Source organism: Diabrotica undecimpunctata, chromosome 7, assembly GCF_040954645.1.
Source record: "Diabrotica undecimpunctata isolate CICGRU chromosome 7, icDiaUnde3, whole genome shotgun sequence".
Classification (NCBI taxonomy): Eukaryota; Metazoa; Arthropoda; class Insecta; order Coleoptera; family Chrysomelidae; genus Diabrotica; species Diabrotica undecimpunctata.
The window spans coordinates 142047749-142075035 of NC_092809.1; the positions used below are offsets into that span (position 1 = coordinate 142047749).

General features: G+C 33.4%; 1 protein-coding gene across 2 annotated transcripts in view; it reads right to left on the bottom strand.

The window, feature by feature from the left end:
* Positions 1 to 27287, bottom strand: part of LOC140445949 (uncharacterized) — a 181860-nt gene that overhangs the window by 78442 nt on the left and 76131 nt on the right. For both annotated transcript variants that reach the window (XM_072538399.1, XM_072538400.1), the window contains exon 2: positions 11182 to 11376. In XM_072538399.1, coding sequence (XP_072394500.1) covers positions 11182 to 11376 — 195 coding nt within the window. The remainder of the gene's footprint in view (positions 1 to 11181; positions 11377 to 27287) is intronic.

Sequence of the window (27287 nt, forward strand, 5' to 3'; positions counted from 1 at the left end):
AATAAATTAAACTTTATCGCCGTTCCTCTGGCAATCTTCCAATTTCCTTTTAATCCTGCCAACTTCGAAAACAAAAACTGTCAACTTTGGAAAATCATTGTACAAAATCAAGGAATAAACCCAGAAAGTACACTTTATTCTCATTAACGTAAACGTAGCAAACTTTGGCCACTTACAAAATATTAGGGTGAAAGGCTGAGAAATTTTCGTTTATTTCTTCGTGAAGTGTTTGTACTCTTTACTTAATTGGTATTTCGTGTTGAAACGATTTTGTAGTGTCGTTAAATAGGTGTTTAAAGTATTTAGATAATAACAATTTTGACGAGGCTTTATACATAGAACTTAGGGGAAAGCTTTAAGAATTTAACCAAATAAGACTATTCAATCACATTTTAATACAGGTATTTGAGTAAGACTTTCATGGAAAATTAATCTTCTTCTTCTTTAAGTGTCGTCTCTAATGGAGGTTGGCGATGACTTCTGCAAATTCATCTCTATCCTGTGGTTTACTTGTAGCGTTTTATATTTAATATCTATATAATAGTATAAATTCTGTTTTAAGTTTTGTATTCAGTTGTTTCAAAATATAGATGTGTTTGTCTCTGTTACATTGTCAGGTAAAAAATTATTCCGGTTAAAACTAGGAATCGAGGACGTTTAAAATAATCAATATAATATGTGTTATTTCTACGAATTTAAAAAGGTTGTTTTGATTCAAGGCTAAATCCCCGGTTTGTCAAGAAATTTTGTTGTAAGAACGAGGTCAAGAGGGGTATTTTGTTTGTTTAGGTTCGTAGGCCACAAACTGGCTAGAGACGTGAAGGGAAATTATTTGGCGTTGAATTTTGTAAAATGTAACGCAGAAGGGAGTGAAGCAAGAGATTAAAAACGGAGAAGACGTTTTGCGGAGTTTGAATCAAGGGTCGATTCAATGTTCTTGGTGGTAATGTCTTAAGACCGGTTAAGGTGATTAATTTACTCTTTGCAAATAATTGCAGTTTAGAAAAGAGTAACCACCAAAAGATTTGTGTAGATACCGGAAACTGATGAAATTATTATATAGGATGTCCCCGTCGTCAGCTTGCTTCCTCCACCGAACCTAATTTACATCTCTTGATTGTTCGTCCCTGAGTATAGAAATGGTTGCTTTGTCCCTGTTGGAGAATATGTCCAGATATATGTCCCATAGATGTTTAACAAGTTTTTTTAAATTTAAGTGCGAAACAGTGAAATTCAGGTAACTTTTTTTTAAGCGATTAAATTTTAAAGTAAAGACAGACATTTTTTTGCTAAAGTAATAATTGCTTTCATAACAATTTAAAAATTGTAATATTTAACAATTTTAATTTGATTATTATATAGAAAAGATATTTCATATATAAGGTTAAATTTTAAGATTTTTCATAAACAAGGATATCTTTAATTTTTAATAATCTAATTTGGCCATATTAATAAATAACCTAGGAACCATTTCGAAAATTTTTGTAGCAATCTCCTTTGAAAACAGATAGACACGTAAGTTTTTTTATTCTGTATTTTGCAACTATTTATGTAGTATATTTTTTGTGCCATTTGTATTTTTGATAACTGTTTGTGGTAAGACACAATAAATGTTAAAGTTTGTTTCTTAACATTTGTTTTTTTTTAACTAACCTTTTTTTGAGTTTCCGTTTGAAAAAGATATGTTTCTTTATGTTTGATAATTATTTCCCTAGTTACAACTAGCTGTTGTAATGGTTATAATTAGGCACCTCGAAGTGGCGCTCTTTATAAATTACTAGAGGTGTTTCCTGTTTCCTTTTGTTTTGTTTGCCCCAAGTGATTCATGACCTTTTATTTCATTGTGTAGTTACCCCAATCTGACACCCTTTTCGTTCACTTATCCACGACCCCAGCTCTCCAGCTAACCCCTGAGTGCCGTTCGCACCAGTAACGATTATTTTGCTTGCCCTATCTTCGCCCCCATAGTTTCTGTCCATAATTTTCTACCCCTATGTTCTTTTCCTGAGGTAGGCAAAAATATTTCGTTACATACTTATTAAAATTTGGATGTCTGGTCTTGTCTAATCCTTGATGATATGCTGCTAAATTATTTGTCGCCTGACAGGACAACGCTTTTCTTCTATTTTTGCTTTCATTATTAGATAAAGGAAGAAAAAATAGAATATAATATATATGTCCAAGATAAGATGTTTTCCGTTTTTTAATAAGTTGACGATCTCTATTCATACGTGTTAATTTTTTTTTATTTCCCGATTTCTTTCTGTTTACTTTTTCATAATAGTGTAAGGATTCTATTACAAAATCAATTCGTTACTAGGTAAAGTATGTTTACAAAGCTGCTGAATCTACAACGTTAACTTAAGGTGCAGCGAAAGTGTTTTGAAACAAGATGTTATCCAAAACGTGTGCCCTAGTTTTTTATTAAAAAACAATTATTTATTGCAAAAGAATATTTTTGATACGTCTAATATTTTTGGATCATTATGGTATTTATCTCATTATTTTTAAGATACGTCTTTTATACTACTTTAATACTACAAAGACCAGTCCACGGAATTTTTTTCTATGTCATGTAATAAGATTATTGTGTATATAGCACGGTATTTAAACTTTTTAATTTGTTCAACTATTTTGTCAGTAACTAATATTTTTATACTTGGAGTATCTTTTTTATGATTACCATTGTTTTTGTTTTCTGTTTTTTAATTTAAAACCGAATTTTTCAAACTCGCTCACTACCTTACTCAGCAGATTTTGTAGTTCTTGTTCGCTTCCGGCAATTAATACCGTATCGTCGGCATATCGGATGTTATTAATAATTTTTCCGTTGACTTTAATACATTCTTGTGCCTTATCCAGAGCTCGTGGAAATATCCTCTCTGAGTACAGGTTGAATAATAATGGCGAGAGTATACAACCTTGTCTAACGAATCTATGGATTTTTATAGTCTCGGTGTCACCAATCTCCGTTCATCATTGGGATCGATATTCTTTTTTTTCTACATTTCTAATAGTTTGTCATACTTAAATGTATCAAAGGCCTGTTCATAATCTATGAAACACAAATAGGTAAGCATCTTTTTGTTGATCGTGACATTTTTGCGTGGGCACAATGAAACTAAAGAAGACCTTTCGTGTTTCCATACCTCTCCCAAAATCATATTGTTATGGTCCCATATCCTCTTCACACTTTTTGTAAATTGTTTAATAGATTATTTTCAGTAATAACTTTAACATGTGAGACATGAGACTTATCAGTCAAAAGTTTTTTTCTTCTTTTCATATCCTTTTGTTCTCTCAGGCATGGGATCAGTTGAAAGTCGTTACATTTTTTAGCGTTGATGGATTTAGGAATGGGTACAAACGTAGATGTTAGCCAATCTTTTCAGGTTTTATGTATATTATTAAAGATTTTTGAAAGAAGATCTATGTTTTTATCTTCACTGCTTTAAAATTTAACTGTGAATGTTTTTTAATGCGTATTTAATTTCTGATATAAGAATTAAAAAATTCTGCTAATATGTCTTATACCCACTTACTTAACTCTGCTGATTGCAGAATGCGTGGCTTATGAACTTTATATTAGCGAACCAAAACTGATTGTGTTCATAATCCAATCCAGTCAATAAACGGAAAACTTCACACTGTATTATCACGGAGAATATAAGCAGGGAAAAATGAAACTGTATTTATAATCACTAAAAACTGAGAAACAGAGTCATGAATTTAGACTAGTGGCAGAATTTCATACATCAAAATCAAGAACACACATGCCAATATGCATCGTTAATGCACGGCATTAACGTTAATGAAAACAAGTTAAATCACCTCAGATTTACTGACTGACATCGTGATTATAGCGAGCATATTCGAGAAACTAGAAACCATGGCGGAAGAACTAGCAAACAGTTGACAATACGTCGGATTAACAATGAATGAATATGACAAAAACAAAAACAATGACAAACACAGACGATCCCAGACGTATAACCACAAATGGCAATGAAATAAAACAAATTCAAGAATATATCTACCTAGGCAAAATTCTAAAACTTCACAAACGGAACCAAAGTGCGGAAATCACTAGAATAGCAAGACTGGCATGGGCAGGATTTGAAAAACTCATTTGAATACTTATGATCTGTAAAATAACTCAATCCTTGAGGAGACAATCAGGAGGAGAACTCAATACTCCTATAATATAATTACATAGATATATTTTATATCTCCTATCACCTCCATATTAATGCTCAAACGGATTGGCGATATTTCTTACACATCTACATCTTGGACTGTTGGAGAGGATATTGAACATATATTAACTTGTAATGTATCATATTTATTTACTTCTATTTACATATAACTTATAGTGGATTACATTACTTATTTCATTAATTACGTGTTTACATCTTAAATAACGAATACCAACTACGAATAAATTACGATTATTAAGTGACCCCGATTGCTTTTTTTTTTTACCTATTTACGTTTTTATATTATTAGGATTCTACTACAAATCGTCTCGTTTCTAGGCCAAACATGTTTAAAAACTGCTGAATCTATAAGGTTCAACTTTGTAACATTATAAACGTCACATGTTTGTTATTTTTCTTTTGATAATTAGTTTATTTCAATTTCTTTTGGCTTTATTCATTTATTAACTTTATCTTTTATTTTGCTATATTTATTCTAAAAATAGTTGGCGTCCAATCTCATTCAACTCTTCAATCAACTAAATATCGTATTTAATCTTTATTTATTTCAGTTATAATTCCTGTATTTGACTTCAGTCTGTTCTGTGTCACAGACATTATACATATATTTCTATTCCTCACTTCAGTCGACCAACAGTATTTGTCAGTTGACAACTCTGACCTGTCATGTCCTACTTCAAGGCTAAAGAAATAAAGGTTAGTTTTTATAATATCTTTTGCTCACTTAAGCTGGTGCTTGGATTGTTTGCTGGAAATTCATTTTATATATTAAATCTTTTCCTGGGGTAAGTATTACATTTCTAATTGATTAATTTTTTTTATATATCTGTCTTTTTATAATTTCGTATTTACTTTAACCTAAAACTACACGCTTTATTTTTCAATGTATTATTCTTATATGCAGCTATTATATCTTTATTATAATTTAACTAATTCGTCTAATAATTATTATATTAATTTTAACCTTGCCAATTTGCTATTTTCTATTTAATATTGTAATAGTAATATTGTAGTAGTATTGTAATAAGTTTCATATGACAAGAAAATATTTTAAGACATTTATGAAGTGAAATCTTTTACGAATTTCGTACAGCTCAAAAAGACAGAAAGCGATAATGGTAAACAAAAAAGTGGATAGTGTTTTTGTTGAAGGCCATCAATATAGGTGGCGATTTTTGCAGTTTACCACTCGAGAAGTGGGATATAGCAGGACAATTCGCTGGCTTTCCGTGTAGAAGTTTGTATCTATCCCTGTGTCGTACCTACGGGGGGTGGGGGCATTTGGGGGTTAAAACCCCCTCAGGGCATATAAATTAAAAATTATATAAAGAATAGTAGGAAAATGTAACTTGTCTTTCACGCACAATACAAAAAATCCAAAACGCTTTAAATATGTAGAGCACAATAATTATTGTATAAATACACAATAATTATTAATATTTTTCATTATATTTAGATAAAGATACCTGATATTAGGCTTATGACAAAAGCAGACAGAACGAGTCTGTTGCGAGTAGCATGTGCCTACAGGACTGTATATGCGGCGGCCCTATGGGCTATCACGGGTTGTGTTCCTCTGCATGTGTTAGCAGTAGAAAAGAAACATCTCTATGAGAGAAGAGAGCAACAACAAGAAGAGTGGAACAACAAGGAAGATGTTGCCCAGTGGACCAGTAGATTGTCTGTTTTAGGACGTACCTTCGTAGGTTCAGAAAGACAGATACAGATAAATGCCTATACTGCGGATATTCCGACATTGTCACTCACACAATGCTGGAGTGTAATAAATGTACAGTGGAGAGCAACAGAATGTATAAAGAAATAAGTATGAACCCTGTGACTGTAAGAGAGAGGAATGGAATAGTGTTTACAATTACATCCGAGCAGTCATTAAAAAGAAAGAAGAAGAAGAGCAACACCAACCGGACCAACGACAGAGATAAGATCTAATTACTATTTTAATGGGAATAAGCCGCAATTGAAGGTTAAAATAAGTTTATTGACGTTTGAATCTTTGATCTTGCACTGATAACTTATTTATACTCCAACAATTAATAGAAAAAAGAATAGCGGTTGGTACCGAAGTACATCTAGCCTTCATCGACCTAGAAAAGGTGTATGATAGAGTTCCAAGATTTAAATTGTAGAAAGCTTTACAACAACTCGCCATTAGTCTATACCTTTTAGGAATAATCACAGAAGTATACAGGGATAACACTACTTACCTAAAAATCGGAAATAGACTATCAGAGCCAATAAAAGTAACAAAAGGACTAAAACAAGGATGCAGTATGTCACCCTTACTGTTTATTTATATATTAAGGCAGCCCTCCAAAATTGGAAAAACCATTACCAGGGAATGGGAATCCTCATAGGAAATGACTGTGGAATCTACCTGAACTCCAGGAAAGGAAAACCAACGAATCTATAAGAAATAATACGAATGCTACAGAAACGGTCATTGACAGAATAGAAAGAAGAGGTTCAAAATGGTTTGGACACATTGAGAATGCCTGACGAACGTTGGTCCCAAAAACTTCACAAATGGAAGCCCCCTGGAAGAAGAAAAAGAGGTAGACCTCGACGCTCATGGAATGAAGGAATTAGAAGAGCGATGGAATCGAGAGGTTTGGAGGAGGAGCATGACTTGGACCATGAGGATTGGAGGAGGAGAACAGGAATACGGCGATAGCCGTCTCCAAAATGTATTGTATTTACAAGTTGGATTAATGTCAAACGTCAATAATCTTATTTTAACCTTTAATTGTTGCTTATTCCCATTCAAATAGTAATTACTTTAAAATGCCACAAGAAAATAGCTTCAGAACAATAGATAAGATCTAGATAACACAAGGGAGTGTTCCAAAAATGTCGTCATCCTTACAGCGGCCACCCCAATTTCGAAGTACGGTACGTACGACAGTCAACTGCGCACAAGTAAGAGAGGGTGGTTTTAGTTGGTAGGCAGGATAATAGATACCTGAATCTTTGGCACTGCTATCTTTAGTACTTTAAATTAAACTAAAACCCAAATTTTAGGGACTCAAAATGGAGGTAGCATAAAAAAATGTCAACCTCCCTCCTCAGACAAATTCTGGGTGCGCCATTGATCTACCTACTGTCTGAAGAGGCAGGGAATACAGAAATAACACTTAATTATAACACTTTATTCATACCAATTTATACGCGGAAGGTTTGACGAATTGTTCTCCTTTCGTTGTTTATTTAATATATATATATATATATATATATATATATATATATATATATATATAATTTTACATCGAAGTAAAAAAGTGAGATAAAGATTTAAAAAGAAATTTTTAGTGGCGGTAAAGAGAAGAGAGTCTGTGTTCGTCTAATACAGGCATATTCTTTAACGGCATTAAACTAAGTAGAGGAGACGAAGAAAATGTTTCCCCTTGTTCCACTTTAGGTACAGTATACAATACTTATCCTTGAGAGCCGAAAAACTACTCTTTCTGAGGTTTTCAGGAAAATTTTAAACTTCTTAGTTTAAAGGACTTCTTACACCCAGCAAACATTTACGACCAGAATAAAGTATTTATGAAGGTAAGGCATACCAGAACATCTGAAAAATGTTTAACAGATATTTCTCTATAAATATTTTTGAGTAAATAAAAAAAATACACAAAGAAATAGCGACGAAATCAAATTACAATATGTTAAAGCCTACGGCCTATACACTAAGATAAACATCAATTACTTAGCGTAACCAAAAATATTTAATTTTGGTTGTATAGTTGTAACGAATGCGTAGTTTTTCAATAACACCACCAGTCACACCGTTTTTTAGTCACTCTTCGTATAATACCTCAACTTTTAACAATCAATACGATTTTGCAATCTAATTTAATAAAATACTTTATATTCCGTCCAGCTAATTCCAACCGTTTTGTTTGCATATCAACTGAAGTCAACAAATGGCCATTCGGGGTATTCCAATGTGGGGAATTCCGTAATAACTATTACGAGAGTTGAGAAGTGATTATAACCATAAAAGCCGGAACCTTTTCAGCACAAATTAATAGGAAATATTCGTCCATTCAGCGACCGTTTTACGGGCGAAACCATAATATCACTTGTTCAGTGCAGCAGGTTTTTATAATGAAAATGTTTTTTATCGTTTAAAATTAACCGCATCAAGTTTACTGTTTATTATAATTAAACTGTAATTAACTATTTACTGTTTAAAATGAATTTAGTAATTAGATTGATTACCAGTTGCAATATCTATAATAATTATATCTAATACAATAATTTTTATAATAGTATAAATTATCGAAAAACTACAGAAAAAAAAATTACCATAATATATGTCTATAAGTTCCCTAAGTGGACTAACTATTCTGACTTTCTAAATGTGGTTTTGGTACCTATGTATTTTCAACAGATTTGACGATATCCAAAAAGCTTCTCTATTATACAAAAGAAGAATTAGCTCTTGGAGTCTTATTTACAATTTTTATTGGCAATGAACCAAATATTGTTATTATAAGTCAACACACAACTTCTATTGGTTTTTAATAGATGTCGCTGTAGGTTCTGGTGCACATTATTTGTAAAATTTATAAATATTTGTCACCTTTAGGTTCCCACTATCCCTTTAGATTATTTTTCAATCAGGTTTGAAACTTAAGTTCCCCTCTTAGTTTGAAGTTCTCTGGCAGACATCCCAGTCGGGGTTTTTAGTGGGTCCAAAAGGGTGGCCAAAGTTTGTGGAAGCGAAGATACTTAGGTCATCCGAGCTGACCCTCACACACCGCCCTATCATCATGGTGACGGTTCTATTCAGGAGAATTAAAGAAATAAACTGCCACATTCCAAATCTATTTGACAGAACAAAGTCTGTCGGGTCCGCTAGTGATAAAATAAGTATAAGCGAATGGTGATGCTCTGTATTGAAATTAAATCTTAACTGTCTTTCGTAGGTATTTTTTTCTGTTTACTGATTTACCTTTAAATACTTTTCTTTCAATTCTGTATTTTACTATACAGGCTGTTTCCACAAGGTATGTCATAAATTAAATCACGCATTCCGGGGACAAAAATAATTTGATTGAATCCTACTTACCTTAGTACAAAAGTGTACACAAAAAAAGAGCCCTTTAAAGTTACAAAATAAAAATTGTTTTTTTTGCATTATCTCCTAAACTACTTGACATTTTGTAATAAAAATAGACAGGTTACTTTCTTGTTCTGAAAGCATTTATCATACAAAAAAAAAACAAAATCTAAGCGCACAGAAAAATTTTAAGGGAGGTGTGCAGTCCTAAATCCCCCCAAAATTTTGAGTACGTTCACATCAAATGAATTTTATGGCATCATTAGTTTAACACATTATTTTAAAACTTTTTTGCCTCATCTCTTTTTCGAAAAAAAAAATATTAAAAATTTTGATATTACAATGGGCTACACATTTCAGGAAATGGCAGATATGCATTTAACTTTGGGTAAGTTGGATCAGATTAAATTATGATTTCAATAAACTATCGGGAATATCGTAGGTGAATGTTGAATGTCAAGGAAATACCTAGTGCAGCAGCCGCAAGGCGTTATGCAGTAAAATACCCCAATCGAAATACAACCGATAGACCAGATACTCTAGAAAGAGAAAATGTATTCTGTAACAATAGAGGACGAACAACAATTGAGGGTTCGAATAGTTAAAGCTGCAAATCAATTTCGTCAGAAAAATATGATTTTTCAGCGCATTCAGTTTTCCTTATTAAAACAATATCGAATGTGTATTGAAGAAAATGAGGGTCATTTTGAACATTTATTGTAATATCATATTTATAGAGGTTATACACATTTTTTGTACTTGTTAATTAATTTAAGCCATTTATTTTGCTGCATGTAATTTTTTAAAGGTTAATGAAAAGGGCCGTAACTCAATAAAAACTGTTTTTTGAATAGTGATAAGAGGCAAAAAAATTTAAAAATAATGTGTCAAACTAATGATGCCACAAAATTCATTTGATTTAAACGTACTCAAAAGTTTGAGGGGATTAAGGGCTGCACACACCCCCTTAAAAATTTTCCTGTGCGCTTAGGTTTTGTTGTTTCTTTTTTATGAAAAATGCTTTCAGAACAAGAAAGTAACGTGTCCATTTTTATTACAAAATGTCAAGTAGTTTAGGAGATAATGCACAAAAACAATTTTTATTTTGTAACTTCAAAGGGCTGTAACTGTTTTTGTGTACACTTTTGTACTAAGGTAAGTTGGATTCAATTAATTTATTTTTGTCCCCGTAATGCGTGATTTAATTTATGACATACCTTTTCGAAACACGCTGGATAGTCTATTTTCTGGTTTCTTTTTGTTTTTTTTACATTTTCGGTACTTCTGTAACAGTTTATTGCTTTCGTTTTTATAAGTTTATAAATGGTTGCTTCTCCAACTTCGGTCTTGGTTAACACTTAAAAACTTTCTCAGTGATGAAACTCAGTTGCTACTTAACACTGTTTTAGTCTTGAACAAATTGTATATAATTGTAAATAATTTGTCTATTAAAATTTCTGCAACAAATTAAACATGAACATTTTCAATGATTTTGAAATTCTTTGAGTGGCTCAAGAAATTATAGTGGGGATTATGAGCTCTGACATAAAAACGGTACTAGCAAAAATTTTCAAAGCAGTATAGATCCCCATAGAGTTTTACTGTGTGTTACAATTTTTTTTATTAGTACTGTTAAATGTTCCGTCATTGTTGCTTGAAATATTTCATTGGTTCATTTGGTATACTACGAATTACTTTGTAAAGTAAATAATAACGTAAATATGGATTTAGTGCATATACAAAATATCTTTTAGATCGCAGCTTGGAAAGATCAAAAAAGCGATTAGATCAAAAGGAAGATCGTCTAAGTTAAATACGAAGAATAATAGTATTAGACGAATCAAATATGAAACTATAGATTATAATATTATCTCTCACCTTCATTAAATGTAATTTTGTTTTCGCTAGCCGTACTGCTGCTTCGGGTGGATTTGGTACTCTCATGTTGGTACTTTCGGCGCGGGGTCGATTGACTAGAGTAAGGTAGTTTGTTGTAGTACGATTTCTGCTGAAATGTCTTCGGCAACCTCGTCGATGTGGTAATGTGTGATTCTTCGCTGTCGCTGTGTTCATCTGAAAGAAATAACGGAAATGGATCGATCAAAAGTGAAATTAGAATAAGTTTTGGAGATATAAAATATAACCCGAATAAGCTAAAATTTCTTGTCTGTTTCTTCTTACTTTATCAAATATTCGGCCACGTATGTTTTATGACTAAAACTCAATCTTGATCAGAAGCTGTAAGTGTAATAGTTTTCTCAAAATTGTCATCTTTCATTAGCTTCCTAATGTCAAGGCCTACAAAAACGCCTTCTTCATGATGCTTGAGTTAACTTCAAGCATCAGCAAAAAGCGCTTCTACCTGACTTGACAATAGCAAGTGCGACCTTGCCGAAACGTCGTCAAAATAATGCAACGCGGAGTCAAACCCGAAAACTACAGAAAGCACATATAACTCCCGCGGAAATCTAAAGTGGAACACATTGTATATATATATATATATATATATATATATATATATATATATATATATATATATATATATATATATTATATATATAAAAAAAAATTGCTTTTTTCTATATAAAAAGTTTGAAACACCAAACCGACACAATCTATTATATAACATTTTTCTGCTTCCGGCAAATGTTAAGTTTTTTTAATAGAGCCGATTAAAGATAATACACTAATGTTACTATAATAGATAATGAGTCTGCCGCACGACAGTTCGTAAAGGAAGACCTCTGTCGCGAGGTAGAGTTTATCATTATTTAAATTAACATTAAAAGGAAACCAGACTTGCATTGAAACAAACAAAAAATGTAGATTATGTAAATAAATAAAGATAGCAAACTTAAAACACCATTGATAACGTTAATATATTATATAAAAGCTTATTGACAAATTCAGTAGTGAATATGTTGATTTTAAAATTTTTTTTTATTTAAATTAATGTGTCTCGGCTGCAATGACCATTGACACAAACAATATTGTGTACAATACAAAAAGCACATGTTACTAATTGCTACAGTTAATCTATAAGCTTAGAACCTATGACTAAATAATATAATATAATTAAGTAAAGTACATGAAAAACAAGGGGTCATATTCTGTTGAACAACTGAATGTCTTTCAAGAAAAAAATTAGGTTAAAGACTTGATAGGGTCAGTTTAAAATGTCTTTGATATTTGACTTAAGTTTATTTAGCAGATTTAGCAATTGGGCTTCGGCTCGGACTTCATTAAGTATTCATGTGTGAGTCGGGTATGTCCTATTCTTAATCTTCGGATGACAGCTTTTTCTTTTCTAGATATTGTTGGAAGTTCAAATTTTTCAACAGTCTGCCGGATCTCATGTAATGCACTCTTGATTGTGTTCCAGGGGGTTTGCCAGGTATGATACTGTTGTTGCTTAAATATTTGCTTAAGGCCATTACGGATTTGAATATGTTGGGCTTTTAAGGATTGACTGTTTACACAAGAAGCTTGGTCTGCTTTTTCATTACCGGGGATGCCGATATGGGATGTTAGCCAGATAATCGTGTCATTTACACCTTGAAAAGCGAGTGCTGTAAATCCTATGGATTTCTTGAACTAAGGGATGCTGAGAGTATAGACTTTTTATCGAGTGTAGTAACTACAAGGAGTATGTGCATATTGCTTGGTTTTTATCATATTTTTTTAGTTTTTTAAAAGCTTCTAGTATCGCGCATAAAGTTCTCCAAAATAAAACATTAATGTATAACTCAAATGATTGATTATTTAAATCAAAGATTAAAATACAGGTAAACTTAAAACACAGAAATAAATATGACTAGATGAACAGAAGATATATAATATATAATATATTAAACAATATATTTGGTCTTCTTCTTTTTACTGATCTTTTGGTATACGTATATTATGAAATATCTATAAGACAGAATTCCTCAGGAGGTTCTGTCGTGAGCGAACTATAACAAAGAATCTCTAATCGGTATATGATGACAAAGCCGTTAGTAATCGGATAATTGTTGTCAGACTGAATGCCAGTCCAGTTAATCTGAATGTAGTACAAGTAGATACTCCAAAAAGAGAAGCTGAAGATAAAGATATCTAGTGCGTTGGAAGAGACGTTGAGAAAACTTCCAAATAGAGAAATCACAGCAGTCATATAAATCATTGGTGCAACTACAGAAGATCATTACCTGCGGGAGATAGTCGAAAGATGATGTTTCAAATTTGTGGCAACATTACTGCAAATCATGCGAGCGTGCGCGCCATCAGTTGCAAGTTACAAAGTAACTTAAGCAGTGGGCGAAGTACCCATTCTGTGTTTTTCCATTTTTGACTGTTGTTGCAGTACTCGCGGTTATTAATTTATTCTTTGGTATTAGTTACGGTTGTTAGTGCAATATTACTATACAAAGATAAAGCTTACATCGCAGAATCAAAATTTACAATAAAACGAAATAAAGAAGAATTAACACAAAGTTTTTTTACTTAGTTGTGAAATTGATTATTGAATCCTTTTTGGTGGAATTGAGATAAGATTTACTTATACTTTATTTATATATTTACATACTATTTAAAAGTGGTCCATATTATATCTATTGTTATTTACTGGGTTTTATGTATCTAGCAGCATAACCTCAAAATTTTACATGCGTAAATTGTAGTTAATACAAGCTCCAATCTTGGCATTAAAATCGCCCATAATGATGGGAACTTCCTGTCGAGCAATTTTCTGTATGATGCTGTTGATGTTCTGATAAAACTCAATTGCTTCTTCGTCCCCTTTGTCTGCAGTCGGAGCATGGACTTGGATGATGTTTATATTAATAGGGTTGGCTTCTACTTGTAGTAACATCACTCTTTCTGATATTGGTGTAAAGTTAGTAACGCATTTGGCAACTTTGGGTGATATGATTATTCCGACTCCATATTCATGTGATCCATCTTTTTCCCGAGTAATATACCTTGTGATCTTCTATTTGTATTTCTCCAGAATCTGGCCATCTCATTTCTGCTATTCCCATGATTTCAATATGCATTCTCTTCATCTCCTGTATTGCATTGTGGATTTTTCCTGCTTTGTGTAAAGTTTTGACATTCCATGTGCAGATCTTGATATTATTTCTGCACTTCAATTTATTATCTTTTGGTAAACTCAAAACTGTCTTCCCGGAGACCCGATCGGAGGACTTACTCCGGAATTTATTTTAGTATTGAGCATTGCCATGATTGATTGACTAGGGCGTATCTCTGAGGATCTTTAATGGAGTGTTTGCCCTACTTGTGCTTCCCCAACCTTATGCCGTTGACCAATTCTTTGGTTCATCCGCCTTGGAGGCCGATTTCACAATCTCAGGACAAAAGAGTGCCCTACCACTTACCAACTCATCCGCCCGAAGCCGTTGGTCAGTAAGTGGGGGATTGCTTATACCGGCAATCGCTCGGTGAATGACTCGTCACACTGAATGACTCGCCACACTGGAAGACCTGAAGGGTATGAGGTAGAAGGAAATATGGTGACCCGTCTGCCCTCGGAAACCTAATAGCCATTCGGGATCGGAAGAAAGAAGAGTTAGCCAAGAGAGGCTAATAGGAAAGATTAAAGACATATCACTCAAGACAAGTTGAAAAGGAGTAATTTGTGAAGGCCCTTATGATGCGCCAGGTGCGTTTCATAAGCGTATGAGTATTTATGCACCTTGTGTTCCCGCTCATACCTCGGCGTGTTGACTATAGACTGTATGGCTCGTCCAGCATGCCATAGCATGGAGGAAATAGGTGCACGTCATTTTTACAATGGAGACGCCCCAACTCCATGGCCTGACCTCCAAACCATAGCTAATATGTCAAAACAAATCTTAAGCAAGTTTGTTATATCAACATTGATATATTCGTTATAAAAACAAACTTCAAGCAAGTTTGTCGCATTGTAACTATAAACTAGCTGCAAGCGTGTACAGTTGACATGGCAACCTTAAAGTAAACCTTCTTTTTTGATATTTCCAACTTGTTGCAAGTTGAATTAAGTTCATATTGTTATCTGGGATGTAATGTTTACATAATTGAAGTGCTTATCGAAAATAACAAATAATTGACACATTTAGGCAATAATTAAGTGTGTTAATTAACTGTGGTATCATGTATTTCCAAATCGAATATAGGATATTTTGTTATAAATTATATTATGTTGTTAAATAAATATTAAAAAATATTTATGTTTAAATAATACACGTTTTCTATTACTAAGAAATTCCGAGCATTTTTATTTCCAACACTTTTATTTAACTAATAGCTAATCTACGAGGTTGTGTAATTATAATTAAGTCATTAAACCAGACCTAAAAAACCAGCAAGTTTTTTTAAAACCAAGTAATTCAAGAGCAAGGTCAATTTTATGGAATACCTACCTACAGACCTAAAAATATATTGTATTCATTGTCAAATGCAAAATGGTAGTGCAATATTCAAGGTCGAGTGCACATTTGCTAATCCTAGCCGAAAACCACAAAACGATGTGGAGGCGCATATTACGACCGTTTCGAAAAGCCGCAATTACTGGGAAACAACAAAACACACACAACAAGTTTTTAGTTAAATTAATAGAATTATCTAACACCTTGATTATTTGTTGAATATCTACATTGTTGCGAGACATAATACATCTGCGGATTATGATTAAGCTAAGGTCGTGGTACTTTTATAGTTTAAAGCAACATATCAAACACACACACACCACATACACACACACACCACATACACACACATACAGGGTGAAGCATTAGTGCGGGAAAGTCCAATTACACATTTGTCGTGATACGGAAAGCTTTATTTAGATAAAAGTTGGACACACAAATAGGACCATACCCTAAAAATATTTTCAAATATGCAGAATACCCATATTTACGGGGTAAAACAAACTTATCTTTTTTTAATGGAACACCCTGTATATTTTTACATTTTTGAATCCTTCTCGATGTGATGTTCTTGTTTTTTTAATATAAGGTTTGGCAGTATCATACGAGGTAATTTAAAAGATAATTACGTTTTTTCAACGTAAGATATCAACAAATATATTTATGAATAAAAGATTTTTAATATAGTCTACTATTGTCTAAAATTATTAACACAGCGGTATGACTTACCAGCGGAGTGGACAAAATCACATATTAAAAACATCTACTCATCAGACAAATCAATTGATGTTTCTAAAAATAATTTAACAACAGCTATTCCATCAATACATGCATATTATGAATCAAATGGATTAACATTATCAAAATCCAAAACAGAAATCTGCTTCTTTTCTAGAAAACATAGAATTCCAGAAGGTTATATAAATTGTGGTCAATTCAAATTTCCAATTAAAAACTGTATCAGATACCTGGGAACTTATTTAGACAGAAAACTTTTGTGGAAAGATCATAGTCAACATATCATACAAAAACCGAAAAAGCTATGAATATCCTAAGAGCTTTCTGTAAAACAAACTGGGGTGCAGATGCCAACATTAGTTTAATGTTTTATCGATCTATGATACGACCTGTTTTCGATTATAGCTGTTACTTGTATGAAAACGCATCGAACACCCATTTAACAAAAATTTAGGTAGGTACAGAAAAATAAGCGCCTACGCTTGTGCCTTGGGTATCTGAAATCTACACCAATTAATGTAATGAAAATTGAAGCTGTTGAACCGCCATTGAATTTACGGAGGCAGTATCTTACCCACAAATATATAGCTCGTACCATTAGCAGAGACCAAGTATTTTTCAAAGATATTCACAATCTGGCTATTTTAGATTTGACTAAAAGGTATTGGTTTAAGAAAAAATCTCCACTCGTGGCGATAAGCTACAGAAATCTGTCTAAATTCAAAGAGGTACTTTATAAGGGCCATCTTCCACCAGTTTATACTGAAAAGCCTCATGTGCTGTCTTCAATAAAAATCAAGACAGAATTTCTCAATGATGTCCAAGGCCCCATGTTTAACGCAGAAATTCAGAAGAGATAGCCTAATTATTATTATATGTTTACTGATGGTTCAAAAAAAGGAAATAAGACTGCTTGCGCAGTATACCAACAGTATTCTGGACAACAGCATAAATATAAGTTACCTGATGAAGCCACCATCTACACATCCGAAATGCTGGGTTTAAAGTTTGCTCTTTCTCACGCTTTGATAACAGAAATGAAGAGCTGTGTAATATTTACAGACAGTAAAATTGCAGTAGAAAGATTATGTGTAACAAATAAATCCAAGCAATTGACTCATCTTGATATAGAGATTTTAAAATTGTACTACGAGGTTTCAAAGCTCAGAGGAGAAGTTATTATCGCATGGATCAAAGGCCATTCTGTGATAAAGGGTAATATAATAGCAGATACTTTGGCAAAAGAAGCATTATCAAGTGGAGAAACCATAGACAACAATATTCTACCGGTGTCAGATATAGATGTATGTAGTAAACATCGGCTCAAATTAAAATGGCAAGCCAATTATACGGAATCCGAAAGACAGACATCCTTTAAATATTGGCAATCCACACTTCTTAAAAAAAGGTGGTTTTATTCAGAGTCCAACAGAAGTTTCATGAAAACTATAAATAGGCTAAGGCCAAATCATGCTCTAACACCTTCAAGAATGTACAAAATGAATCTAGCAGACACTCCAAACTGTACTTGTGGTAAATATGGATTTAACACATATCCTATTAGAATGTGTAAACCAACAAGGAAATATTACATGTTTATATGAAAACTTACGAAAACTAAATGTCTGTTTCCCATTTCACATAAATGAATTAATTTTGTATGGAAACGTAGAAATCTTTAATTGTATTTATCAGTTAATAAGAAATTGTAAATATAAACTTTAAACAGTATATTGTACTATAACTTTTTAACCATAGAATTAAGATGAAACTTGTAAGCAAGTTGCAACACACCAATCATGTAATAAACCTTTTAATACGAAAAAATGAAAAAAAAAATGGAAAAAATATAAACAAAAAAAAAAAAAAAAAATAAATAAAAAAAATATGTAAAACAAAATTATTATGAAAGATGACCAAAACAAAATAAAAAATATATATACATATTGCATACAATATCAAAAAAAGTAATATAAGGAAATAATAAAAAAAATTAAAAAAAAATAAAAATAAAAATAAAAATAAAAAAAAAATCACAAACAAACAAAAAAAAAGAATAGTCAAAACAAGTCAATTCTTTAATTTACTTTTAACTTACATTTAGTACTAACTCGAACTCTGATATGACTTTTATGTAGGCAGATCCTGTATAGACAGCATATTTTCTCTAAATTAGGTTATTGGGAAAAGATTAGCCCACAACCTTTCAACTCATGTAGTCTTTATAGATGTAACAAAGGCATACAATAGTGTACCACTTTTAACGCTCTATCTTAGCAATGGAAAAATTAGGAATATACAAAAAAATATATAAAAGCAGTACAACAACTTTACAAAAATATGATGGTAAACATTAAAACTTTATATAATCATTATCATCATCATTAACAGCGTATGTTACGGATTATGGTGCAGCCTTCCTTCCATAGTTGCTCTCCATTTCTACCCACGATTGTCTAATATTCGCTTTTCTGTGCCATGTATCGACTTGTTTCCTTATGTTATAATCCCATCTTAAATTTGGACGTCTTCTTGGTCTCTTGACGCCTCTTGGATACCACTGTGTAGTTCTAGTGAACCATCTATTGTCAGTTCTTCTCGCTAAATGTCCCACCCACTGTCATTTTAAAGATTTAATTTTGTGGATTACATCAGTCACCTTAGTTTTCTGTCTGATCTATTCTATTCTTTTTGGCCTTTGACTGACTTTAAGTTTCGCTGTTATCTCTTTCTTTAGTATCCAAGGTTTCGCAGCCGTATGCCATGATTGGTAGTATAAACGGATCGAATGATTTTTTCTCTAGGTGGAGTGGCATCTTCGATTTGAATATAACAGGTATACATACTCGTCTACTGTCACAAATGCAGTGTTGTTTATTATTACATATTAGACATCCACTAGCTCGTTTTACATGGTTTTTGTTTTTGTCAAGTTCATTTTTAGGCCAACTTTATTGTTAAGTTCTTGTAGTTCTACAGAATTAGTAGCACAACGACGTCGTCTGCAAATATTAGATGGGTGAGGTATTCTCCATCAATGGATAGGTATTTGTTCTGATAGTTAATTTTGCTAAATAAATTTTCTAGAATTGCAGTGAAGAGTGGCTCCTGTGGTAGTGGGAAATTCTGAAGTGTCTTCATAAAGTTTTACCTTAGCTTTTGCTTGTCTCTGTATATTTGCTAAAGTCTCTATATACGGTTTGTCACTGCCTTGGTTGGTCAAAGCTTCTATTACTGCCTTGAGATATATAGAATCGGAAGCCTTCTCGAAATCTATGAAGGTTATTGCTAGCGGTATTTCATATTCTTTAGCTCAAGTCATTAGTTCTCGAAGCGTCTGGATATGATTGGCTGCGCAGCATCTAATGCATTCGTTAACCTGTTGTTGATGATCTTTTTTAATGTCTTGTATATGAATGGTAGTAGACCTATAGGTCTGTAGTTTTGATATCCTCTTTGCTACCTTTCTTATGAATGAGAATTATGTTTGCTGATCTTGATCTTAGGCAGTACGTAAATATGCCTGCTAAGATTTTCCAGGTTTTTTTGCCAGCGTATTTAAGCAGTTCCACTGATATGCCATATATTCCTTTTGCTTTACCGCTTTTGATTTTTGTAATTGTCGGCTCTATTTCTTACGGAAGGACTTCTGGTACATCTTTTTGGTTACTAAAAAACTTTATATAGAAAGGTAAGAAAAAGAAAAGCGTTCCAAAAAATCCACAAGAATACGCCAACAACATTATGGAATAACGAAGTTCTGCGGCAAAATGAGACAGAGCAGAAATGTCAAAAAGCTATACAAATAGCTCTAACACGAACGGGTGATTATAACAACATAGACTCTGCTTGGAAAAATATAAAATTAACTTTGACGAGTGTATCAGATAAAATACTAGGAAACAAAACAAAAACAACAAAAAAATGGTTCGATGACGATTGCCTGAAATACACTCGCGATCATAAAATCCGGGTCACCTTGAAAATCACCGATATTTCATTTTTAACGAGCTTTATCGTAAATAATAATAACACAAATACAAACTAATGCATGTTTCTGAGAATTGTTGCGGTTTCCTTTGTAACAAAGAATTCCAATAGTGCCAATTTCGCGGTAAAGTGCACACTTCCCAAAATGAACGCTACCTGTAACTCCGCTTGTTTTAAATGTCTCGTTTGTGCTTCGACTTTCTGTTAAAATGCAACGGACAAAGTTTATTATTGCCACCATTAGTGTTTATTAGTGCCATTATTAGTGTTTATTTTTTGACAAAAATGCCTTTGACTGTTGAAACGGCACACATTGTTGCACTTGTGGAAGACGGTCACACTCAACGGCAAGTCGCAAGAACTGTTGGCGTAAGCCTTTCTACGGTTCAACGAGTGCTTCAACGCTTTCAGGAGGTACGTTTGCTAACCAGGCGACCTGGCTCTGGACGAAGAACAACGACCACGGCACTAGATGACCGTTTCCTTGTGTTTCAGTCTTTACGAAACCGGACCTCAACAGCGGTTATGCATCAAAATCGTCTAGAGGAAGCACGAAATCGCAATTTTAGTGTTGCAACAGTCAGAAGAAGACTTCGTTCTTCTTGACTATTTTCTCGGGTAATGGCTAGAGGACCGCCACTTCGCCGGGTGCCTCGAGTTGAACGTCTAGCTTTTGCTCGACAATACGCGCGTTGGGGAAATAACGATTGTAGCAAAGTGTTATTCTCAGATGAATCCCGTTTCTGACTAACTGGATCCGATGGACGTGTAAGAGTTTGGAGGAGAACCGGTGAACGATTTTCACAAGCTTGCATTGCTCCAAGAATGCCATTTGGTGAAGGCTTGGTCATGGCTTGGGGAGGTATATCTTCCGACTTCCACACAGAATTACCCTTCATCGAAAATGGGTCCCTAACTGCACGAAGGTACATTACGGAGATTCCGAAAGAACATGGTATGCCCAACATGGCAGGGCTTGGAGAAAACGCCGTTTTTATGCAGGACAACGTGCGATCGCACGTTGCCAGGATCAGTATGTAATGCTTGGACGAAGTTGTAATTACGAGGGTAGCCTGGCCAGCTAGGTCTCCGGACTTGAATCCCATCGAACATCTCTGGGACGATTTGAAAAAACGTATTCAAACCCATACACCTCCTCCTAACAACGCACAGAAGCTTAAGGATCTGTTAGTGAGTGAGTGGAATAACATACCACAACATGTAATCCGGAAAAAAATTGAGAGTATGCCCCGTCGTCTGCAAGAGGTTATTAGAGCAAGGGGAGGCAATACACAATAATGGTCATTGAAATTTCACTGATTTTTTACCACGTTCTGTATTTTCCATATTTTTTTTTTTTTTTCGTATGTCTGTTTTATCAACAATTTGATTTGTTTTTTGTTTTTTTCAATAAAAACAATAAAAAACCATTTTTTTTCTTTCAAAACAAACATTGATGACAAATAAAAAATACATTAGCCAAAAAAAAAAGGTTATTACTGCACCAGAGGCAAAAATATTGAAGAAACTTGAAATTTTCAAGATGACCCGGATTTTATGATCGCGAGTGTATATAAAAGAAAGAAACATGGCTAGAAGGGACATGCTACAAAATACCTCGCACAACAGTAAAAAGGTATAAACAGACAAAAACAGAGAAAAGAAACTAATAAAAAAGAAAGAGTACCAGAGTAAATAATCAGAGATATAGAAGAAAATCGGATGAACAACCAAGTAAGACAATTCTTTAAAGGAGTTTCAGAGATCATTGCCAGGTACCCAGCAAGAACAGGAAACATCCTTTAAATACGACAGCGGACAGCTTATTACTGATGATAAAGAAATCAAAAAACCTGAAAGGAATACTTTTATCAACTGTTAAAAGACAAATCTAGCAGAAATACATCAAACATAAAATAGAAGACCTATACCCGACATACGAAGAAATACCCCAGGCAATTCAAAAACTTAAAAATAATAAGGCACGAGGCATCGATGGTATACCAGCAAAGTGCTCAAAACACGGAGAAGAAGCGTTGTACATATCTATATACAAGCTAATTCAATGCATTTGGTGATGTTTTAGATTGTTAAAAAAAATTAGTAAACAATTACTACAAATCTTCTTCATAAAATCTTGTTAGAATTCTAAATGTTTTCCTTTCAAAACTAAAAGCCCATTACTATGGGAACACACTCGTCTTTTAACTATTGAATAATACATCAGAGATGAAATATGCACTTGTGACACGACGATCCATTTGAAACGTGACCAGCAATATCGAACATAGCACGTCACTCGCCGTACTAGAAGCTTCAATTTTTTGATCATGAATGGATAAGATATTTTTAGGGTTCCCCAAAAATATATCAGGAACACATGGTGGTCTGAACATGTGATTTTAACGAGTGCATTTGTATTAATAGATATTACATTGTAGCTAATTTGTAGTGCGGAAGATAATGGTTTTACGACTGAAATTTGAAGAGTTTTTTATCTAACGAGAAAAACAAAAACGGCAAGTTTGTTGCTATTCGCTAGTATAATAGTTTGCATGCAGTTTTTATTTGTATACAGTGATGTTTTCTCTATATCGTATCAGTATATGATGTATTTCTGTTTATTATTTCTTTTATTCTTTTATTCTATGCCCCGTTATTTGATAATTATCATTTTTACACGCCAAAAACTATTTTTCACTGCCATTAATCGTTTTTCTGTATGTAAGTGTTTTTTGTGGTAGGTTATAAAAATGGGTGTCTTTTTAATACATTTTACTACAGTTCTTATACCGACATTTTGATGTTAAATAGATAAATCTCTAAATAAGAGGGACAACATTGTTGTCCTAGCTTAAAACGATTCGATTCTAAATATTCTTGTCTTGTGTTGAAGAACATTTCTCGTTATATTTATATTTTCTAGTTTATTCTCTGTTCATTAATTTTTAAGATATCTCAGTGTTTGTTTGACTCATTCGGGAGCACAAGTTCGAAAATGTAGGGGCACTTTTTGTCGACATAAATCGGTTTCAAAGATGGTTAAACCAATGAAATAATCAACGGCATAAGGATAACTTTGTTTCCAATTACCAATTTGCTAATTGCCAGTTGCCCATTGGGAACAAAGAGCACAAGAATGGAGGAGTTTAAGGGATGCCTATGTCCAGCAGTGTACCTGATAAATGAAGGCTAGATGATGATGATGATAAAGATAAGAAGGCAACGGAAAACTAACGTATTAAAAATTCTCTGGATTCCCTAGTAGAACCGCAAGATGATGAAATTATAATAGAATTATATTACTAGTATGGGCCGCGAAACTCTTTACTCTTACAGACCGACGCCTTCTTTAAGTCCCGTCTCCCAATCGGAGGTTGGATATATAGGACATAGAAAACACATGTAATAATATAGGTAATAAATATTTATAATTTAAGAACTCTGCCTGCATTAAGTCTGAGGTGAAATAAGTAGCTTTTCACTCTATGTAGCCGGTTCCAACCTGGAATCAAAGAGGAGGGACAGAAGAGTAAGATCTCTATTAAAACCAAGATTCAACTGGATTGACTGATAGCATCTTGTAAGGTCTCTTGTCTAGGGTTACAGATGAAGGCAATAAAAGCGGATGACAAGAATATTCGAAACGACGAATTCGACGGAAGTAGCAACCACGCTTTTAGGCATAGTCGAGAAGCACGACGGGGAAATCTCCAAATCCGAACAAAACACGTACCAAAACCTGAAAGGGGACGTTTTCGTAGATATGCAGGACATGTATGAATATGGCCTAACCAAATAAGGACACGCGGATCAACTGAAGACATGACATTAGGTTGCAGTAATGTCGTGCGAATAGCACGACAAAACTAAAACAAAAAGAATTTAAACATCACTTCATCGAGGGCTGTTAAAAGAGAGAAATTACAAAAAAAAAGGATATATAATGAAAGACTGACGACGCTCTAGTCATTGCAAAAAAATTAAACCATGATAAGACGATTTTACGGACGAAGTAATATAATAAGTGATGGACGTGGAATATTCGAAAATAAAGTATCTAGGCACAGAAAAAAATACTTTATAACTGAAAAAAAAACTTCTTTATCTTCTCGTGCTTTTTCTAACAAAGGTTAGCGAGTTATTAAATAAAAGCGGGAATAGAATGCATCCCTGCCCGACACCTCTTTGAATGTAACATTCGTCTGTTAATCTCGATTCATACGACTGCTTTCTGCTTTCGATACAAGTTTTCTATGGTACGTAGATATCTATCTTCTTAATATGTTCGAAAGCATTCCGTGCTGAATCCTATCGAAAGCCTTTTCATAATCAATGAAAAACACATAAATTCCTTTACGTTGGTCGCGGCATTTTTGGACAAGTACATTTAAGTCAAAAAGTACTTCGTGGGTACACAGCGCATTTCTAAATCCAAACTGGGTTTCATTTGGGTCTCTTTACAATGACTTCTATTTCTAGTACTATTTCATCAGACTAATTAATCTGTAATTGACGCTTTTTTCCCGCTGTTTCTTTGAAATTGCTATAAAAACAGATTTAAGCCATTCCTCAGGAATTTCACTGGTAATATACACGTCATTAAAACGCTTAACTAGAACACTGTTGTGGTCCTCCTATATGGTCCCGTTGCTTTCTTGGTTTTAACTGACTTTATTGCATGAAGAACTTTAGATTTTAAAATTTCAGGTTCTTCTTGAGTTACATTGATCTGTATAATAACAAGCTACATTAAGAAATCTTAATCAAAACACAAAGATTATCAGATATAGCGTAAATGAAAATGTAACCAAAGATAACACCAATACCGAGAACCTCTAAAATACAGAAAAAGAATACAGAAAATAAAGAAAAGGAAAAAGTATATAAAGAATGACCAACTAAACCCTGAAAATAGTAAGGCGCCGATCGTTAATTAGAAGATGAGCAATAAATACAACCGATATAAGACAAAATCAATTTAAAGCTAACCTTAAGGCAAATCTATCATACTTGTAGGAAGAAAATGACGTAAGAAATTGTAATTTTTATATATTTAATATGCATATTGTCGTTGTAAAGTAACTATTGAAAGTATTCCCTAATAATTGGATTTATTTAAACAATTCGTCAACATTTGTTAATAACTTTAATTAATATTTAAATTACATCTTCCTAATAATATATTTCACTTACTAAAACACTACACTTAACGAAAATGTTATTAAATATCTCAGTTCCACGTTTAATTAAAATGTATGTGGATCTGACAGCGTTTAGAAAAATACTCGAGCCTTATGACTTCATATGTCATCGGTAAATAATGGCGATGCCAAAAGTTAAATAACCTAGTACCTCGGCTATAATTATTTCGTGCTATATTTAAAGGGAATGCCGCTAGCAACCTCGCGTAATACCAACCTTATAAGCGTCGAAAAATTCCAGGAAGGAAATATTTGCCCCTCAAAACTTGGTGGTAAGAATGTACGATCAACGTTAAATTTGTCCGCAATGATTCAAAGATATAAATGTGTAAATGTTTAAAATGTACATTAGTAAATTACAGGATGGTAAAAAAGGTTTTTTAATATCTTTTAATAGGTTTTTTAATATTATAGAATGTAACAATAAGAAGCAACTGGAAAATTGGATAAGAAAATTTTTGGAATTTTATATGTAGAGACAAACAACGAATAGATTTGTATTAAACGTCGTAAAAATCGTAAACATCGTAGGATAGTCTATAGATGCACGAATCTCTTGAAAAATGTTAAAAAGCGATATTAAGCCACCTACAAACTCAAAGAATATATAAGTGAAGGGTGCATACGACAAGGATATCCCGGTGATATCGTGTTAACTGTTAACAATGTCACTGAACAGACAGATATACAAGAACTAAAAGAAAAAAATCATATGGATATTCATTCTAGCCAGAAAAATTATTCAATTGATTCGATGACATAGATGACAAATACAAGGTACAGTGCAAATAGGTCTATAATCAAAATGTAAATGTGTGGGGCATGGGCTAGGATGAACAATGGCAGTTGAAAAAAAAGATCAATCAAATAAAAATAAAAATATGAAAAAGCAAGGCCTGAAAGAAGAAGATTTTGCTTTTGTCGAAGGTAGGAGCATACAGAGGGCGGCTAAGACGACAGGAAGCATGACATAAGCATAATGGGACGAAATCTCGAGGGATAATAAAATATCATCCAGATTTGGAAATGGTACCAGATGCATTACATTTTAAATATCATTTTTAAGAGCCCTTTACTCTCGTCTTTCCAGGAAGGGGTGAATGAAAGTCGAATAAAACGAATCTCAGGTGGCAGATCAATGCCGATATACAGACGACTCTAACACTGATGAAGGAGTTGGAGCTGGAGTATACTAAGGGAAACAAGGCTAAGCCTTAGTGAAAGCCAAAGTAATCACTCCACTATCTTCCAAGCAGAGAGTTATGCTACAGTAATTTTATTCTGGGTGCTTGGACATACTGGTATTCAAAGGAATGAAAAAGCGAACCTACTTACCAGGAGAGAGGTAACAGAAACAAGAATAATTTATAGGCCTAGAACCTTTCGCTGCCATAGCGAGAAGCATGGCCAAAGGAACGATATCGGACTGCTTGGAACGGGTAAAATGTACGAAATGGTACGAACGAACATTTGAAGTCTTTGATACATGAACCTTTGAAGAAAATACTTAAGATCTACTATATACGAATAGGCATGATCTGCGAAATATCTTAGATCTCCTAACAAGACAGTGTCTCCTTAAGGGGTACATGAATAAAATCGGACTGACGGAACACGTTCTGGGAATGTGTACTGTCTAAATGCC